Genomic DNA, 20,374 nt, shown 5'->3' on the forward strand with positions numbered 1-20,374 from the left:
GTTAAGCTATTTTGCTTTTGAAATTTTAATAAAATACACGATCATGTGAACACATTGCTAAACCCTCTTTCAGTGCTTGGAAGGGGCCCATACACACAAGGAATTCTACAGCCTAACCTTCATTAATCTCCACGTAAGCTCACCTCTGCTCCTGGTGCATTTCTTGGATAGAATGTTGATCCTTCTTGCCAGACTGCTCCTGCTGAGTAGCAGTGGGAGAGAAAGCCATCCAGGCTGATGAGGCATGGGGCCATTGGGGACTTACTTCATGGTCTCAGCTTTTGGAGGCATCTTGGCATCAGAGCTGAGTCCGATGTGGCTGTTAGTCTGTGACTAGAATGAATCATTGGGCTGGCATATCAATAATGAATTTTCATGTGTATTTTGATTTTCCCTTTCTAGGTTGCTAACAAAAGCAAGGAGATGTCTCCCAGGCCACAAGGTATGTCGGCAGCGGTTAGTAATCAAATGGAAGTTTTTATGTTTATTATTGTAATAGCCAGGCTCAGCCCTCTGTTTATTGGCATGGCAGACGGGACGCCTGGATGGCTGGCATGTGGATTGTTTATCTTTCTCCTATTAAATTGTACTTTTGACCCCTGCTCCCCTCTCCTCTCAGCACCTTCTGCTCCATCCTGGCCTGAGAGTTCTTTGCCATAAACTCTTTCAATTGAGCCAACTCAGATGGGAGCAGTGGCTAGGAACAGGTCTGTGAGAATTCGTTGATAACATACTCATTCCGGAGCTGGGAGCTTTCTCCAAGAACATCGAGCGCAGTGGCTTCCATACTGTGTTCTGGGAAGCTGGAGGGGTTACAGGACGTGTCCAGCGGGTTCCTGTGGAGTGTGACAGACCTAGTGAACTGAACACGGGCTCTTGCTTCTCACTTCAACTGGGATAGTTCCACTTTTATCTGCTTTATATGTGTGAGTTCTGGATAATGTTTTGTTGGAAGCAATAGGTGTTTGCCACCGAAATAATATGACAATCACTGATCTATTTCCATCTTCCCCCACTTTGCAAAGAAAACACACCCGATGTCCACAGGGTTTACGTGCCCTCGCTGTGCTGACGTCTTGGTGATTGTCCCGTGCAGCCCAGAGCCCCAGCCTCTCCATCTGATGGTGATACCTTTTATTTCCCCAGGTGTGTGTGATGGCGTCTGTGTGGACAATTCCCACTGCAGTCAACCTTGCCCTCCAGACTCGCAGGGAAATATGGGGTTTTTATGCAGGCAGAAGAAATGGCACAAGATCACTGAAACCTGTCAGACTCTTAATGCCTTCAACATCTTTGAGGTAATATCCTTTCTCTCGCACACAGAGTGGAGTCCCCACATTAGCAATGCATTGCATGGTCAATAAGAGAGAGGGAGAGCACAAGGCAGGGCTGGTAGGCGAGTGTGTTTGTACGTGAATACATAAACACACGCTCATCTTCTCTCCCTGCACAAGGAGGGAGATCCTAACTGTGGGCATCTAAAAGTTTGTGCTCTGGTCTCCCACACGCTTCATGACAAAAAGAAACCTGATCCTGAGGTCAGAGCTAGAAGGGCTTTCTGGAAGGATCATGGCCTACTTCTCCATCTTTGCTCATAGCTTTTTAAAATATTTTTATTTATTTATGTTGAGATAGAGAAAGTGCAAGTCGGAAGGGGGCAGAGAGAGAGGGAGAGAGAATCCCAAGCAGGCTCTGCACTGTCAGTGCAGAGCCCGATGTGGGGCTCGAATTCACGAACCGTGAGATCATGACCTGAGCCGAAGTCGGATGCTTAACCGACTGAGCCACCAGGCACCCCAGCTTTTAGCTTTTTAATCACAGGAGCTGTGATATTTAACATAGCTTTCGCTGACCGGAAGCACGGGCAACCCTGAGAACTTTTAGATATGCAGAATTCAGACCCCATCCCAGATCTGTTGAATCTGAATTTTCATGGTATCAATCACCTCAGGTGATTTCTGTGCTCAGTAAAGCATGAGAAGCAAGCTGACCTAAAGGGAAGGACTTCGTCATCAAACAAATGAGCACATTTCCATGTATACTTAAGTAATTACACATTTTAAAAAATCACATGTTTGATAAAATCAGGACAAATACTTTCTGTTCTCTTTGTGTTTCATTTACTCCTCTTCTTTCTTGTTTTTTAAATTTTTTTTAAATGTTTATTTATTTTTGAGAGAGGGAGAGAGAGAGACAGACAGAGGGAGACACAGAATCCAAAGCAGGCTCCAGGCTCTGAGCCGTCAGCACAGAGCCTGACCCGGGGCTCAAACTCACAAATGGTGAGATCAGACCTGAGCTGAAGTCGGACCCTTAATAGACTGAGCCACCCAGGTGTCCCTTTTGTACTCTTTTTCTCCTAGAGGCTTTACCTTTTCTGAAGTGCAGCTCCTGATTCCTTCAGAGGAGCCAATGCTTTAGCATCTAGGAACATCCCCCTTCAGTGGTTTTGCAGGTGGCCACGGGGAGTGCCAGTGGATTCTTCACCTGAAGTCCCTGAGCAGACTTCAAAGGCTGCCCTCTCCAGGGTGTCTGTCACCGGCCCACCCCTAATTTGAGGGACCTTTGCAAAGATACTCACAGAAAGCCACGTACCACACACTTTAATATCTAAATGCTTTCAATCAAGCTTACAGACCACTAAGTAGAATATATTCTGCTGACCTTTCATCCCAGATTCCGTCCTGCACCTGTAGGGTGGTGGAAAGCCAAGGCCACCTGTTCATAACCCTGGAAACAGAGGTCCCTGTGCCACCTGTCGGGCCTAGCGGCTAGCACCCCGGTGGCTTGGTCCATCCTTGGTAGCATTTCTAAGAAGTTCCCAGGGGATGTCTATGCTGTTGGATGGAGGGCCATGCAGGCCCTGGAAGTGGACTTGGGGTTGCTAAGCAGGGACTTTGATGCAGGGACATGAGTTCTGAGTAGGCGTATCCTCTAGGCCCATGCAGACTTTTTGTCTTGTGAAGGGCCAGGCTAGAGGAGGCCGGAAAGGGGTCCTTTGAAGTAAGGGCTGGCAGTTTTTTGTTTTTCTTTTTTTTTTATGTCAAGGGCCAGACAGTTAATATTTTAGTCCTTGTGGGTCATGGGGTCTCTATTGCGAGTATTTGACCCTGCCATTGTGGCATGAAAGCCGCCATAGACAATACTTAAACAAATGAGCAGACTGGGTCCCAATAAAACTTTATTTACAAAAAACAGGCAGCCAGTCGGGGGCCATGTTTGCCACTCCTACACAGAAGTGTGGGCCCCAGAGGCTGAATCTGTAGGCGATACTGTTGATCATTATGTTCAGTCATTCTTTTGCCTTGGTGTCAGTTGATTCATCTAAATCTAGTTCAGAATTTCCATTTTTTAAAATACGCTCGTGCCTCATGCTCTGCCCCTCAGGAATAGTAAAAATAAGCTTAAATGACACTAGAAATGTATCTACGTGCACAGGACATATATACGATATAGAGACACAGGAGGGGTCTGAAGTGGTATGCTAAAGATAACATTTACTCTCTGGAGGGAGGGGATTAAGGAGCAGGCAGCTGGCAAGCTGGGACTTTCATTTTCTGTCCGTGTGCCTTGGTATTGGGCAAGTTATTCCACAGCAGATGTGACTTTGAAGATGTGAAATTGAAAAACACGCTGCGATACACAATTGTGTGATAAGGCTGTCCTCACTTTTAGTAAAGGTGCTTTTATTTTCAAAACAAAAGTAACATAATCAAAACTTTCTTTTTGCCATTTCTTAGACAAATTTATATTCGATCCAACCACTAGGAGGAAATACAAAAGTAGATGAGTATGCCAGAAAGCCTGAGACCATCACAGACAGGCTGATGCAAACGTGTCCGAAGGATTTGTCCTGTGTAATCAGGAACATTCGGCAGTCTCCCCGGATCCCGGGAAACATCGCTGTCATTGTGCAGCTCTTACACAACATATCCACGGTGTTATTGACAGATGTTGACGTGGCGAAGATGAAGGTGAGTAGCCTTGATTTGGCAGAATGATACCTCAGTGGAAAGGAATGCAGGTTGATTGGAATATTCGGTGGGCTTTTGGGGTCCGAGGACCACCTCTTTCACATCAGTATCTGTAATGCGTAGCATAACAATAAGGGTTCAATAAATGCTCAATAAATGTTCACTGAACAAGGAACAAAAGACATAGAAAAGTGAACATGCTCCATCAGTAAGCATTTAGAGATAGCACTTATTGGGTACTGGATCAGATACCGGAATAAGCTTTCCAATGTGTATTTTAACTACTGGAAACCTCTAAGAACCATTCTGGTTCTTGCAGAGACTTTTCTTACTTTTATTTTTGAGTCAGAATAACAGATTGCTAAAATAGAAAATGACTGAATGCAAAGAAAACAGCCATACATATGTGCTGCAGAAGTGTGAAATGGAATTGGACTTCTTTTCTTTTCTTTTCTTTTCTTTTCTTTTCTTTTCTTTTCTTTTCTTTCCTTTCCTTTCCTTTCCTTTCCTTTCCTTTCCTTTTCTTTCTTTTTTCTTTTTTCTCTTCTCTTCTCTTCTCTTCTCTTCTCTTCTCTTCTCTTCTCCTCTCCCCTCCCCTCCCCTCCCCTCCCCTCCCCTCCCCTCCCCTTCCCTTCCCTTCCTTTCCTTTCCTTTCCTTTCCTTTCCTTTCCTTTCCTTTCCTTTCCTTTCCTTTCCTTCCCCTTTCCTTTCCTTTCCTTTCCTTTCCTTTCCTTTCCTTCCCCTTTCCTTTCCTTTCCTTTCCTTTCCTTTCCTTTCCTTCTCCTTTCCTTTCCTTCCCCTTTCCTTTCCTTTCCTTCCCCTTTCCTTTCCTTTCCTTTCCTTTCCTTTCCTTTCCTTCTCCTTTCCTTTCCTTTCCTTCCCCTTTCCTTTCCTTTCCTTTCCTTCCCCTTTCCTTTCCTTTCCTTTCCTTTCCTTTCCTTTCCTTCTCCTTTCCTTCCCCTTTCCTTTCCTTCCCCTTTCCTTTCCTTTCCTTTCCTTTCCTTTCCTTTCCTTTCCTTCCCCTTTCCTTTCCTTTTCTTCCCCTTTCCTTTCCTTTCCTTTCCTTTCCTTTCCTTTCCTTCTCCTTTCCTTTCCTTCCCCTTTCCTTTCCTTTCCTTCCCCTTTCCTTTCCTTTCCTTTCCTTCCCCTTTCCTTTCCTTCTCCTTTCCTTTCCTTTCCTTCCCCTTTCCTTTCCTTTCCTTTCCTTTCCTTCCCCTTTCCTTTCCTTTCCTTTCCTTTCCTTTCCTTTCCTTCTCCTTTCCTTCCCCTTTCCTTTCCTTCCCCTTTCCTTTCCTTTCCTTTCTTTTTTCTTTTTTTCTCTTCTCTTCTCTTCTCTTCTCTTCTCTTCTCTTCTCTTCTCCCCTTCCCTTCCCTTCCCTTCCTTTCCTTTTTCCTTTCCTTCCCCTTTCCTTTCCTTTCCTTTCCTTTCCTTTCCTTTCCTTCCCCTTTCCTTTCCTTTCCTTTCCTTTCCTTTCCTTTCCTTTCCTGTCCTTTCCTTCCCCTTTCCTTTCCTTCCCCTTTCCTTTCCTTCCCCTTTCCTTTCCTTTCCTTTCTTTTTTTTTCAATAATGTGTTTTTTAAAAGTTCTATCTATCTATCTATCTATCATCTATTGAGAGAGAAAGTGCATGCGAGTGGGGAAAGGGCAGAGAGAGGAAGAGAGAGAATCCCAAGCAGGCTCTGTGCTGTCAGCATAAAGCTTGACGTGGGGCTCAATCTCACAAACTGTGAGATCATGACCTGAGCCAAAATGGGTGGCATGACTGTGCCACCCAGACACCCCTTATTTTTGATCTTTGAGGCAGAGGACAAAAAGCAGGTTCAGCGTCTGGGGTTACTTGTCAATTCGCTATGTTCCTGCACAGGGTCTTGCACACAGTTGAGATTTAATAGATGTTAATTGCATGATGGGTACGCTGAGCAGGGTAAGCGAGTTGCTGGCTTCACCAAGATGTGAAGTGGGACCGATGATGTCCATGAGCTGCCCACCTGGCTACCTCACAGGGAGACATTGCATATGTGACCCGAGGGCAACTCACTCCTTGCTCTATCCTTTAGCTCGCATTTTGGTGGTGTGTGGGTACCCTGGGGATTTCATTACGATGCTGATTATGACTCATCGGGTCTAGGGTGGGCCCTGAGATTGCGTATTTCTAAGAAGTTCCCAGGGGACGTCTATGCTGTTGGATGGAGGACCACACTTGATGAAAGTGACTCTTGACTGTTCTGGCAGATGCCCAGAGCAGCTCAGTACTAATGCTGGTTCTTCCTTGGCAGAGTTACAGCATCATGGCCAACCACATTCTTAACAGCAAAAGCATCTCAAACTGGACCTTCATCCCAGACAGAAATAGCAGCTGTGTCCTGCTACACTCAGTCAACTCCTTTGCCAGAAAGCTATTTATAAATAAATATCCGATTGACATATCAGATGTCTTCATTCATACTATGGGCACTGCCATATCCCCAGACAACACTGGAAAGAATTTCAGTTTTTCAATGAGAGTTAATGACACCAGCAGTGAGATCACTGGGCAGGTGTTGATCAGTAGAGATGAACTTCGGAAGGTGCCCGCTCCTTCTCAGGCCATCAGCATTGCATTTCCAACTCTTGGGGCCATCTTAAAAGCCAGTTTTTTGGAAAACGTCACAGTGAATGGGCTTGTCCTATCTGTCATTTTGCCCAAGGAACTTAAAAGAATCTCACTGATTTTTGAAAAGATCAACAAGTCAGAGGAGAAGAGGACACAGTGTGTTGGCTGGCACTCCTTGGAGAGCAGATGGGACCAGCAGGCCTGTCAAATAATTCAAGAAAACTCCCAGCAAGCTGTTTGCAAATGTAGGCCAAGCAAGTTATTTACCTCTTTTTCCATTCTTATGTCACCCCACATCTTGGAGAGCCCGATCCTGACTTATATCACGTACATAGGCCTGGGCATTTCTATTTGCAGCTTGATCCTTTGCTTGTCCATTGAGGCCTTGGTCTGGGGCCAGGTGACAAAGACAGAGATCTCGTACTTACGCCATATATGCATCGCTAATGTTGCGGCCACCTTGCTGATGGCTGATGTGTGGTTCGTTGTGGCTTCCTTTCTTAGCGGTCCAGTGACACATCACAGTGGGTGTGTGGCAGCAACATTTTTTGTTCATTTCTTTTACCTTTCTGTGTTTTTCTGGATGCTTGCCAAAGCACTCCTTATCCTCTATGGAATCCTGATTGTCTTCCATACGCTGCCCAAGTCGGTCCTGGTGGCAGCTCTCTTTTCAATCGGCTACGGGTGCCCCTTGGTCATTGCTGCCATCACAGTTGCTGCCACTGAGCCCAGCAAAGGCTACCTACGGCCTGAGGCCTGCTGGCTCAACTGGGACATGACCAAGGCCCTCTTGGCCTTTGTGGTCCCAGCTCTGGCCATTGTGGTAGTGAACCTGGTCACAGTCACACTCGTGATTGTCAAGACCCAGCGACCCGCCATTGGCAGTTCCATGTTCCAGGAGGTGAGAGCCATTGTGAGAATCAGTAAGAACATCGCCATCCTCACACCACTGCTGGGACTGACCTGGGGATTTGGAATAGCCATGGTCGTTGATGACAGCAACCTTGCCTTCCACATTATCTTCTCTGTGCTCAATGCATTCCAGGTAAGTCTAGATGCTACTGGCCAAGTACTAAGTGAGAAAATTCAGGAAGAAGTTTTGTGATTGGGAGCTTTTGGAATCATATTTCTTTATTTCTGTCTTTTTAAAAAATTTATTTATTTATTTTGAGAGAGAGCAAGCACGAGCAGGGGAGAGGCAGAGAGAGAGAGGGAGAGAGAGAGAGAGAGAGAGAGAGAGTGAGAGAATCCCAAGCAGGCTCCACATTGTCAGTGCAAAGCTTGATGTGGGACTCAAATTCATGAACTGGAAGATCATGACCTGAGCAAAACCAAGAGTTGGAAAGTCAACCGACTGAGCCACCCAGGAGCCCCATAGAATCATATTTCTTTATAAAAGACAATAGATTTGGAATAGAATATTAAGTGAGGAAATAAACTCTTTTTCCCCAGAAAGGCCTGGATGCAAATCTTGACTCTCTCATTTACTGATACATAACGTTCTTTTGAGGTATTTGATTAACTTTTCTGAGCCATATTTTTCTCACTTATAAAATGGGTATTACCACTGCCTGCCTGAAATACTGAAATAAAACAGTGGGTGGAAAGCATCAAGTTCAAAAATGACCTAAAGATCATGAATAGCACTACAGTAGGCTGAGCTGCTACTGTTCAGACACTAAATACCACTACTTCCCCCAAATCTAGGTACCTAACTGGAGGTATTAAAATGTGCACATTCATGGCATTTCTTTCCATTTAGAATTTCTGGTTCCCATTGGAAACCATCTTATTGTAATGAGGCAAGTCATACAGAGTGATATTAAAGATGGCTTCTCTTCTCCTCTCTCACCTCTATGAATTAAGCAATGTTCACAGTTTCACGGGTATCTTTGCCAAATTTTTTATGCTTATATACAAATATATTTTCACATAATACAGGGGTTAAAATATACATTATTATGCACCTTACTTTTTCACTTAAAAATACATTGTAGCGTCTTACCAGGTTACCATGTAGAAATACGACAGGATAGTATGCCGTATTCAATAATCCTCTACTTGACTGAATTTTTTTCATTGTTTTTTTTTTCTGTCACAGGGTACCAAGGAGCCAAAACTTATTACACTGAATGTTAAATATGTAGATAGGAACTAGTTGATAAGAAAGCTTTTATCTTTCTAAAGACCTTTAAAATAATCCTTTCTTCTGAGTGTATGCTTATTCGGAAATAAATGTTTTACCTAATGGATAATAGAGATTTTGGGTCAAATATTTTCTCCTCTTTCTATTTTAAGATTTGTGTATAAACAATTTCATTAAAAAATTTTTTATTTTTATTTAAAAAAATTTTTTTTATGTTTATTTATTTTTGAGAGAGACAGAGACAGAATGCGAGTGGGTTAGGGGCAGAGAGAGAAGGAGACACAGAATCTGAAGCAGGGTCCAAGCTCTGAGCTGTCAGCACAGGACCTGATGCGGGGCTTGAATCATGAGCTGTGAGATTATGACCTGAGCTGAAGTGAGACGCTCAACCGACTGAGCCACCCAGGTGCCCCTAAAAATTTTTTTTAATGTTTATTTTTTATTTATTTTTTTTTTTCAATGTTTATTTATTTTTGGGACAGAGAGAGACAGAGCATGAACGGGGGAGGGGCAGAGAGAGAGGGAGACACAGAATCGGAAACAGGCTCCAGGCTCTGAGCCATCAGCCCAGAGCCTGACGTGGGGCTCGAACTCCCAGACCGCGAGATCATGACCTGGCTGAAGTCGGATGCTTAACCGACTGCACCACCCAGGCGCCCCTTTAATGTTTATTTTTAAGAGAAACAGAGAGAGAGGGAGACACAGAGTGTGAGTGGGGGAGGGGTAGAGAGAGAGAGGGAGACACAGAATCTGAAGCAAGGTCCAGGCTCTGAGCTGTCAGCACAGAGCCCAACGCAGGGCTTGAACCCACGAACCGTGAGATCATGATCTGAGCCTAAGTCGGACACTTAAACCGACTGAGCCACCCAGGGGCCCCAGTGATTTCATTTTATAATAAGCATTTTGATGCCTTGGAGAACAAAGCTAATAATAATGATAATAATGGTTCCTTGTCTTTGGGATCTCTGTTTTTATGCATTTCTATAGAAAGTATGAATAGTATCCTATAATTTTTGTATAGCTCTTATCCATGTTCATGTGGCTAGTCATGCATAGGGCTGGGAGAACAACCTAGTGTTCTTAAATTTCTGTTCAGTATATCCCATGGCTATTTGTCAGGAACCCTTAAGGAGTTGATGTATCTACTCCTCAACATTTCCCTTTCCTTGTCACCCAGTGTTGGGGGCGCAGATCTTTACTGTGATTTTTGTTGGGACTAGGCTCAGAGCACTTGTATTTCGGTGCCATGAGTTCCTTTACCTGTCATGACAGGATCAACTTGTAATTTCAACTCAGTTTCTGTCTTGACTCCTGGCAAGGGGGATGGAGCTCATCCAAATGCCAGTACTGATGGAGGTGAGAAGCTGAGGGCAGGGTGTGGGTGAAGGGTAGACCCTGGGCACGAGGACTGGTAGGCATTAGGCACCGGTGTGCTGAAGCTGGTTTGTCCTGGCTCAAGAGAAATGACTTCTATTTTTAGGAATTTTGCAAAGGGACATCATTAAAAATTAAATATATAAACTTTTAATTAAATAAAACAACGGCTCTGTTTAAGGTCCTACATCCTCCAAATGCATTACTTCCTAATTATTTGTTTACATTTTACTATGCTTGTGAGGGTATTTGCATCTACTGTATCTGTACGGTGAAAACCCTGTATCATGATGTGTCCATCCCTTTCTAACTCCATCTTCAGTGATGTCGTGTTGCTAGACTTAAATCAACCAGGGTGGGAGTATTTAAATGGAGACTGGTAAGTGCTTCAAATTAGGAGAGCCGGTTATTGCTATTTACCAGACCCGTGGACCAGGGCATCCTGAGGATGCCCAGTGTCGGAGGAGAGAAAGGAGAGCCACAGATCTGTTGAGGTGGGAGACACAATGAAGTGAGCAGAAGGAAGCCGGACAATCAGAGTCCTAGGAAGAGCCAAGATGAGGGGCAGCTGGGGCTGATAGAGCAGAGAGGGGAGAGAGACTCCTAAACACGCTGGGAGGTCCAGAAGATGTAGGAGAAAGACTCTTCTGAAGCTTTCCTGGTCCTAGCCCCATGTGAGCACCTCCATTGGTTTTAAAGCTCAATCATCCCCATAATCATAATTATTATGTAGTCAATTGCTGATTTGACTGCTCACTTGTAATCCACAACTTCTGGTTGGTATCCTCTCTTGTATTTACTGAATACAACTGTAAATACAGTTCCTTTTGTATGCCTTCCATAGCAGTAACTGTAGGTTGGGTAAGCTGTGGGGCCCCCCTCATAGCTGTTGTGGCTAGAGAAAATAAATGTCTCAGTTCATTTGAGCCGCTGTAACAAAAATACCGTAGATTGGGTGGCTTACAAACAACAGAAATTTATTTCTCACAGTTCTGGAGGCTGGGAAGTCCAAGATCAAGGCACATACAAATGTGGTGTTTGGAGAGAGCTTGCTTCCTGCCTCATAGATCGATACCATCTTCTTGCTAGAACATCACATAGCAGAAGGGGCAAGGGAACTTTCTGGGGTCTCTTTCGTAAGTGCACTAATCCCTTTCATGAGGGCCCCACCCTTGTGACCTAATTACCTTCCAAATGCATGCCTCCACTTTGGGCATTAGGATTTAGCATACACATTTTGGCGGAGAGGATGTGAACATTCCTTCCATAGCAGTAAAGCATGTATTTTAAAACATGGGAGAACACCTTGACATTTATCTGCTCAAATTAAGCTTTATCTACTAGAAGAAATGCAAAGAAGCTACTACCAGTGTATTTTATCAATCAGATACTAAAACTTTGACTAATAATCTATCCAAATTTTCTGAATGGTATTTCGTGTCGTGTAACTTTTCCCAAGGTGGGACCAATAAAAAGTGATCCTACTGGAATATGTTCCTGTTACATATTTATGAGTGTACAAATTCAGGTTGCATAATAAAGCAGTTAAACACACACAAACACAGATATAGATGCACACACACAAAGAGAAACACACATTTACTGAGTACTTATTGTGTGTCAAGCATTATGCTAAATGTTGCAGATGTGAATATAATTGGTTTAGCCTCAAGAAATTGAAAATCTAACAAGGAGAGAAATTCCTCTTAGTCCTTTAGCCAAAGGAATGCATGTTTTGGAAGAAACGGGCTAAACGTACAGTTCCTAGATATTTTAAAAATTTAACTCCTGGGCAAATTCATGGAGATTCTGATTTAAAATGTATTCCCGGTACCCAAACCAGACCTGGTTGTATTTGTTCCAGGCATCTTTATACGAATGATGCTTTGTCACCTATATGACCATGCTAGCGATGACATTTTCTTGGTAGACACAATGACAGATTTCAATAGTTATCTTATAGGCTAAGAGTGTCACACAGAAAAGCAATCTCATAGAAGGTCTCCAAGCTTTGGAGTGCTTGCTGGACTGGCTGAATGGAGAGGTGGATTTAGTATGTTTGGGGATTGGATGAGCTTCGTGGTCAGCACTGGTCCCTGTGAAATCCTCCACCTGTCAGCTAAGCTTTTACAAATAGAGGTAGCAGTGGGTTTGATATGCTGCTACTGAGTCGCAACATCTTTATGGCACCACTTGTATTAAACCCATGTGTCCTCATAGGCATCTGCTTAGCTAAGGGTTCACATTCGATTATGAGATCAAAGCAGCCTAACAGAGGGATGCCCTGCTAATCAAAATCATTATCTCACTTCTCCTCTCAGGTGGGCCAGGACTCAAGTAACCACGCCTTCAGGAGAAACTATCTAATGAATGTTGCTATCTGTTACATTTTGAAAGTTGAATCTCTGAGTTTCTTTCTACTTGTCTGAAAAATGGGATGAATACTTTTTCTTCCTTCTTCCAGGGGGGTTCTGTGCCAATTCAAATGGACTGTAATGATAGAGGAACACCCTCCTTTTGACTTTAATGGGGTCTCTTTTTGAATGGATGGTAAGGGATATGAGAGCTATAATTCCCTCTATGTCATATTTGGAGCACCTGTTTCTGAGCACCTGTTATGTGCTTAGAAGCTCAATCTGTTTTATGTCTTAGGGCCCATGTACTTGACTTTTCCTTAAAATTTTTTTTTTTGGTTTACTTATTTATTTTGAGAGAGAGAGAGAGAGAGAGAGAGAGAGAGAGAAAGCAGGGGAGGGGCAGGGAAAGAGGGAGAGAAAGAATCCCAAGCAGGCTCTGCACTGTCAGCACAGAGCCTGATGCAGGGTTTGAACTCACGAACGGTGAGATCATGACCTGAGCTGAAATCAAGAATGGGACGCTTAACTGACTGAGCCACCCAGGCACCCCTGTACTTGATTTTTCTTTTCAAGTTTTATAATTTTCTTTGGTTGTGGATGGGGGAAGGAAGTTGAGAGTGTTAACAGAAGCTGAGCATAGCTGCTTTGCTTTGTTTGTATGGAAGTTTCTTTCATTATAGTTTGTCCAAGGACTGCAAAACTGCTGTCCATGGCCTAACATCTCCTCTGAGTCTTGCTCAGACTGTGTTCTAGTGAGATATACGTTCTGGCGAGCTCCTGGTCAATGCTAAATGCTTTTAGTTTGCCCTACTTAAAAAGAAATCCCCATAATTTTCTTGTATGAATCACAGACCTTGGTCTGTTGGGTTTAGTGACGTATCCCAAGTGTCGAGAACAGTGGCTGGCACGTGGAAGAGGCTCAATGAATATTCATTGAGTGTATGAACCCAGGTCGTGTGGCCTTAACAGAGTCAAAGATTTAATAAATTGTTTTTATTTCGTTTGTTTTTTAAACTAGAAAAGGACTGACAAATACCAACATTTATTATTATTATTATTATTATTATTGTAAATGGCTTTTCTTTCCTCTTCTGTCTTTCTCAGGGCTTCTTCATCTTGGTGTTTGGAACAATCTTGGATCCAAAGGTATTGTAAATCCTCCTCCCCCCCTCCTCCCCCTCCTCCTCCTTTTTCTTCTTCTTCTTCTTCTTCTTCTTCTTCTTCTTCTTCCCCCCCCCCCCCGCCCCATTTTCTTCCTCCTTCTCCTCCTCCTCTTGCATTAACTGTATTTGGCCCTGGAATCCTCACTTGGAAAGACCCCTTACTGAGCATCTTTGAGCACACACTCAAACAGGGCATCACTCTTTTTTATGATGGAAGTAATATCTATCTTACAAACTCTTACAGAGCTGAGCATTTTATGTGCATTACCTCTAATCCTTAAAACAATCTTGGGTATTCTTATATTCCATTTATGGATGAGGAAACTGAGACTCAGAGTGGTTAAACTTGCCCATGATCTCTACAGAAACCCACTCTAACAAGTTGAAGCAGAAAGAGGACTCATGAAATCTTACAATATCATCTTTGGGGACGTCCCTCTGGCTTAGAACCTTGGAGGCATCCCAGTTCCCCATCCATAGCATGGAACCAATGTTCCTCCTCATTTTCCTGGGCCCAGATAGCACAGCTTGCCAGGCCAAGGTCAGGTAGCAGATGGTAAGCTAGAATTGCTGCTACTGTTGTCTTGGAGGTCACCTTCACCCTGCCTGTTGGGGCCCCCTGGCACCTGCTTCTTTGCACTGACATGTCTGATTGGCTGAGTCCAGGTCACATGGCTGCATCTTAGCTGCAAGGGAAGTTGGGACAGTGAGTTCTACTTTATAGAGCGGTGGACCCAGAGAAGGGAATTTCCCAAATACGGATGAGTGTGTATAGGTGGTGAGTGGTGAAAACACATAAAAACTAAACATGAATAAAATATCAAATGGTTACCCAGCCTTCTAAGATCACCCTCTTTCACCCCCTGCCTCCTGGAGTGAGAAAAGCAAGCCACCCTCTCAAATGTAGTTGCAAACACTTTCCCTGCAGGGGCGGTTAATGAATTAATTTTTTATCTATGCTATTCTATTATTAAGTTAATGTCTGGGGTTTGTGAAAGGGGCAGTTCACACCGGTCCTTTCATTTTGTTATGAGGATACCATATCAACCTAACAAAAATTATTTAGAGGTGGCAGAGTATTAGTGTTTCAGTCTTTCTATGTACTATCTCTGAGACACTGGGGAGTCCTTCACTCTCAGGAACCCAGATCCCCTAAACAGAATGCAGAGATAATGATGATTTTCCTGCCTCTTCTGCTAGATGAGGTAGAGAACCAATGTGATTTTGCAAGTGAAAAAACACACAAAGCATTTAAGGTGGTACACAGTTGCATACCGTATGATTGTGGTTTGTTTTTTTTTATTAACCATAATACCACAACTCGTATTGTTGTCAAAGCATCAGCAGCAACATTTTTTCTTACTGATTTACCAGGTGTTATGAGATGTGCAAAGAACTCTAAGACCTACAACTTTCTATCAAGATCAAAACCTCTTATATTTAAAATTATAATAGGTAAAGACTCAAAGATGTCACAGGACCATACATGATTAATTGATACAAAGCTGTATATGCCAGTAGTCAAATTTTTACATCAGTAAAAAACAGTGAGCATGTGTCCCCAGATGTGTTCATTATTAATTTACAAAGTATGTATTTTGCACACTGTGAAACATAAAAAGAAAGAATTGTAAAGAGAACCTCCAGTATGTCTTCTCATATCCCCATGGACCCTTGAGGGCACAGCCCCCAAACCCCGGGGGGTGCTCCTTCCTCTCCAGAGCCTGTGTGTGGCAAAGAATATCACATTTTCTGCGAAGGGCGAAGTCCTGAGCTGGAGGACTTTGGCATCCATTAACTGTCAATACAGAACTATAAGGCCTTGGAAGATGAGTAGCATTTTGTAAAGCAGAAGGGAAGATAGAGAAAAAACAAGAAGACCTGCCTGCATTCAGCCAGAGAGACTGAGGGAAAATGACAGGTTGGTCTGGAGTCAGGAGACATGAACTCAAGTCTTGGCTCTTCTCAGCAGTCAACTGACTTTTTGGCTCTTCTCAGCAGTCAACTGACTTTGGGTGTCCCTTCATCTCCTGAACTTAATGTCCTCGATTATAAAATGGAAATAATAGTACCTATTTGACAGGACTGTTTTTTGGATAAAATGAGATGGCAGGTGTGAAAAGGACTTTAAAGTGCTTTTTCAAAACAAAATATAAATATACAATAAAATACAATTAACGAAACAAAATATATTTAACACTAATATGCTATATTAATATTCTGTTAATTTATATTATATATTATATATTATATTAGTATTAATAAAGAATATATCATCATATATTATATAGTATTGAATATATATTAAATAGATTTACCTTTCATATTTATATGTACGTTAAATCTATTTAATATATATTTAAAAAACAAAACATAATTGTTATTTATTATTCTTATTATTCTCCATTCCGTGGGCTTTTGCCATGTTGCATAGCATTCTTTTTTTTTCTTTTTTTTTTTTTTTTTAGCTTTGGATTGACCTCTAGGAAGCAGGGTTTAAATAACTGGCAGCTATGGGAAATGTTCAACTATTCAAGGGCTGCAAAAAAAACTACTCCCAGTGCTAAGTCAAAGATTGCTCTAACCCGTGGCAAAATGTGTTTCTTAGTTACTGGGTTCATGTTGAAGGCCCCTGAGTATGAGTGTCCTGTGCCAGCCTCATCTTCCTTGTGCTTCCCCCTCTCTCCACCTTTTCCCGAACCACTCCTCCAAGTTCCTGATCCTTCCATGACCCACCGACAGGACCCAGCTGGTATCACCCTCCCTTGCCAGAGCGTTCGCCAGGCCCCGGCACGTGTGATGGCCTCTCATAATTTTTTAAATTATTAACCCCTTTTGTTCTCTATCCAGATAAGAGAAGCTTTAAAGGGTCGAGTAACTTCTGCAAAATGGATCTCCAGAATCTCAGAGGTAAAGCCTTCACGTGCATTATTGCATTTAGACGTTTGACAAGATGACAACAGTGTTGGCATTTCTGGCGTATGGACTGTTAATAAACCAAGCACCTTAACGCTCTGTGGTATGGGTTTTCCAGAAGTGCCAAGGGAGCACCTCTTTGAGCTGTTCAGATTCTTTCCGGAGTGCTGGGACCACATCCAAAGAAAGGAAAGCAGACTTAAATGCATTTAGAGGAGAGTGGCCAGGCAGGGGGTCGGGAGGGGACCTGAAGGGACAAACCACGACCCATGCAGCGGGAGAGCAAGCCTGTGATGAGGCAGGGAAATGAGAGAAGGGAAAATCTCAGCTTCCCGTGATAGGCTGTTCGTTCTCCACGACTCCAATCGGTTGAACCACATCCACAGTGTGAAAGTCCAGGGAGACAAATTCTGACCCTCCACAAAGAACTTCCTCATAGCTTGATTTTCAAGAAGGGTGACTGCCATGGTTACCGGAATTGTAAGAGAAGGTTCGGGGGTGCTCAGCGGTGTTGTGGAGAAGGCTCTACAGTTTAGTAGCCCACAAGCCCTCTCCTTGATGTTCACTGTAGTGTAGAAATCACGTATTGTTATGCAAAGGTTCGCTCCCTCAGCTATTCTGAGTGAGGGAAGAACTAAAAAATGTTTAAGTGGCAGCACGAGGGGATCAGTGTTGGCCCAGGGAACATACCGAGTCACAAGAGAAAAGGCAATCTACAGTTTCCCATGCCAACATCGGATGGGATCTATACCGCCCTGCGTGGACTGGGTTGCAGGAGATGTGCATGGAGAGGGGTGCCCCATCACTGTAGACCTGGTACCCATGGCCCTGAGTAGCAGCATTGGCCCCCCATATGTCCTTTGCCTTTCTATTCTCTCCTCTTTAGGCCCCCTTTTATCTTCCCTCCTTTCTGTTCCCTCTATTTTCCTGTCTCCTTTCCTGTTACTCTTACCTAAACTTGGTCCTTGGTCTCCAAACCTGGCAGATTGTTGACCTCTCTATATCTTTTCCAGCTGAAATTTTCAAAAGCTAAGTTTTATTGAGAATGAACGTCAATAGTTACCCAAAGCAGTGGTTCTCAACATGACCCGAAGATCAGAATCAATTAGGAAGCTTCAAAAAATGTTGCTTGAGTCTCACGCCTGAAGATTCTAATTGGATCGGTCTGCGATGTGTCTGGGAGTTTTACAAGCTCCCCGGGTGGTTCTAACGTAGCCGATGCTGAGACCCTACCTAGCATTGTACATATTTGCCTCCCCGATCAGTCTGCCTGGCATAAGTATCCCCCTACCACCTCACTGGGTCTGTCCCCTGCTCTCAGGAGAGGCTTGGCTCTTCCAGTTGCTTCCAGTCTGTCACTGTTCCTTTCCTTATGCATTTCTAGTACTGATCCATTCAGCCACCACAGGGGTGAATTGCTCTCTGATCATCTGGCCCACTTCTCTTTGTGTCTGTACTTAAATACAAGTCAGGATTATACCCAGAACTTTGTTACCAGTTTGTTGGTTGTTTGAATCAGTGGTTTTCAATGCTGGCTGCACCTTAGAAACATCTAGAGAACTTTAAAAAAATACCACGTACATCCAAGAAAATTTAAAGCAGGGAGTAGGGCCTGTCACTTTTTTTGGTTTGTTTTAAAGTTTCCCAGTGATTCCGAAGAGCTGCCAAGGCTGTGAACCACTGGTCTAGGAACCTGGTAAATTTATCCTAATGTCTTACAATCCTTCCCCTGCCCGCTAGCTGTAGGCTGTTCCAAGTCGGTTTTATCAGCCCTCCTCAGAGGAAGTAGGGCTTATTGTCTGTCTTCTCTCCTGCTTTGCAGACCTCTGCTCCCCGTGTAGCAATCTCCTACAGGCCAGGCTGAACTCTTTCCCCTGTCACACCTGCCTGCGGGGCATCAGTCCCAGCTCCCCAAACTCAGGATAAGAAATGTGTTCTTTTGATATCCGGTGTGGTGAGTTAGTCCACGCTCATGCGGTAATCATTTCACCAGAGAGCTGATGCATCTTAAGCAACATTTACCTAAAACACGAGGATCTTTTAGACTCAAGTACATTATAAAAGGATGACTGTATCATTGGGGCGCCTGGGTGGCGCAGTCGGTTAAGCGTCCGACTTCAGCCAGGTCACGATCTCGCGGTCCGTGAGTTCGAGCCCCGCGTCAGGCTCTGGGCTGATGGCTCAGAGCCTGGAGCCTGTTTCCGATTCTGTGTCTCCCTCTCTCTCTGCCCCTCCCCCGTTCATGCTCTGTCTCTCTCTGTCCCAAAAATAAACGTTAAGAAAAAAAAATTAAAAAAAAAAAAAAAAAGGATGACTGTATCATGGAAGATTCCAGCAGGCCTGCTGAGAAAAGCTATTTGAGGGCTAGGAGGCATTCTAGTGTTGCTCTGTCTCTCCACGCCACTCAGCTGCCTTCTCCCCATCTCCCTCCCAAACTAGAGACCCCTCAGGACCGGGAGCCAGGCCAGGTGGGAGCCGGGGGATCTCTCACACGGGCCTGTTCCTGTGTTGTACGCGGTGCTAATACAAAGAAGGAGGGGGTTAGAGTGAAGGGAGGAAATAAATTGCTGTGGGTCACAGTTCTCTATGTGCTTTGACTAGTTGTGATAATTGAAAACAGACTAATAATGATAAATGCAATTATGCCTCTGTCATCAACAGAATCTTTCTACTGATTTCTCTGGTCACCCCACCAAAGGGCCAAGCTAACACAGCCGGCTATACTCCTAACTTGGGAGGTGAGTGCAAAGGAAGGGGTTCCCAAATTCATGACATTGTAATTAAGAATGTTTTTTCTTTTTCTTTTTTTAATGTTTCTTTTTTTGAAATTTTGTTTTTTTAAAGTTTATTTACTTTTGAGAGAGAGAGAGAGAAGGAGAGAGAGAGAGTGCGAGCAGGGGGAAGGGGCAGAGAGAGAGGGAGACACAGAATCCGAAGCAGGCTCCAGGCTCTGAGCTGTCGGCACAGAGCCCGAAGCGGGGCTCGAACTCATGAACCTCTGGATCATGACCTGAGCTGAAGTCAGACACTTAACCGACTGAGCCACCCAGGTGCCCATGAATGTTTTTTTTCTTGACTGAAAGGATTCTTCTTATACAATCTATTCTCCTCTAGCTATGGTTGGAGTTACAGTCACACTTCTAATTCTTGCATTCCTGAAATTTTTGTTGTCGCTATAAAACAGTGAGGCGTGTCTGAGAATGGTTGTAAGTTAGCCTGAGTGTATTTAAAGGGGGGCATTTGCACAGCTCTACATGACTGCTGCCTCTCTTCTCTCTCTAATTCCCCATCCCCAGGACATGATATCAGTAATGTCCCCACACATCCTGCTGTGGCCCCTCTCGTTCCCTAGTGTTGAAAGATCAAGGAATTATCGTAAACACCACCTGTGAGAGGCTTCAGGGATAATGCAGAAGTTAATTCACTTTTGAGGTAATGTCTGAGAGACAGAGATGTAGAAACAGAGAGACGGGAGTCACAGGGGAAACAAGTACAGAGACACCGAGGGGCGTGGTGACTCTGGGTCGTCAGAGAGCCACCCAGACATGTGGACATGTGCAGGCAAGTCTTCCAATCCTCTGTGTCCAGGTCTCTATAGATCTAGAGAGAGAAGATCAGACAGAGAGATGGAGACACCCACAACAGGATGCCCACATTTGCGGTGAGTCAGAGAGATACAGAGAGAAGCCAAGGGTTACAGAGAGAGACCCAGAAAACAGAAAGAAACAGAAACATACACAGAGACTGAGCCTCACTCAGAGACACACATAGAGTGACAGCAACAGAAATGAGGACAGATGCAGAGAGAGGCATTCAGATACATAGACAGAGGCCCTCCCCTCCCCCCATCC

At 43.9% G+C, this 20,374-nt stretch overlaps 1 protein-coding gene across 4 annotated transcripts in view; it reads left to right on the forward strand.

Moving 5' to 3' along the window:
• ADGRF2 (adhesion G protein-coupled receptor F2) overlaps positions 1-20,374 on the forward strand; it is a 45,378-nt gene that overhangs the window by 20,262 nt on the left and 4,742 nt on the right. For 3 of the 4 annotated variants that reach the window (XR_007152541.1, XM_047860817.1, XM_047860818.1), the window contains 7 exons: positions 403-442; positions 1,147-1,298; positions 3,741-3,974; positions 6,251-7,612; positions 13,549-13,590; positions 16,458-16,517; positions 19,185-19,261. Coding sequence is in view for 3 of the 4 variants with exons in the window: in XM_047860817.1 (XP_047716773.1) it covers positions 403-442; positions 1,147-1,298; positions 3,741-3,974; positions 6,251-7,612; positions 13,549-13,590; positions 16,458-16,517; positions 19,185-19,232 (1,938 nt within the window). In the remaining variant the exon portion in view is untranslated. Of the gene's footprint in view, positions 1-402; positions 443-1,146; positions 1,299-3,740; positions 3,975-6,250; positions 7,613-13,548; positions 13,591-16,457; positions 16,518-19,184; positions 19,262-19,819; positions 19,922-20,374 lie in introns of those variants that run through there. The other variant, XM_047860820.1, reaches the window with a different exon arrangement.

The sequence above is a fragment of the Prionailurus viverrinus genome, chromosome B2 (genome assembly GCF_022837055.1).
Source record: "Prionailurus viverrinus isolate Anna chromosome B2, UM_Priviv_1.0, whole genome shotgun sequence".
Classification (NCBI taxonomy): domain Eukaryota; kingdom Metazoa; phylum Chordata; class Mammalia; order Carnivora; family Felidae; genus Prionailurus; species Prionailurus viverrinus.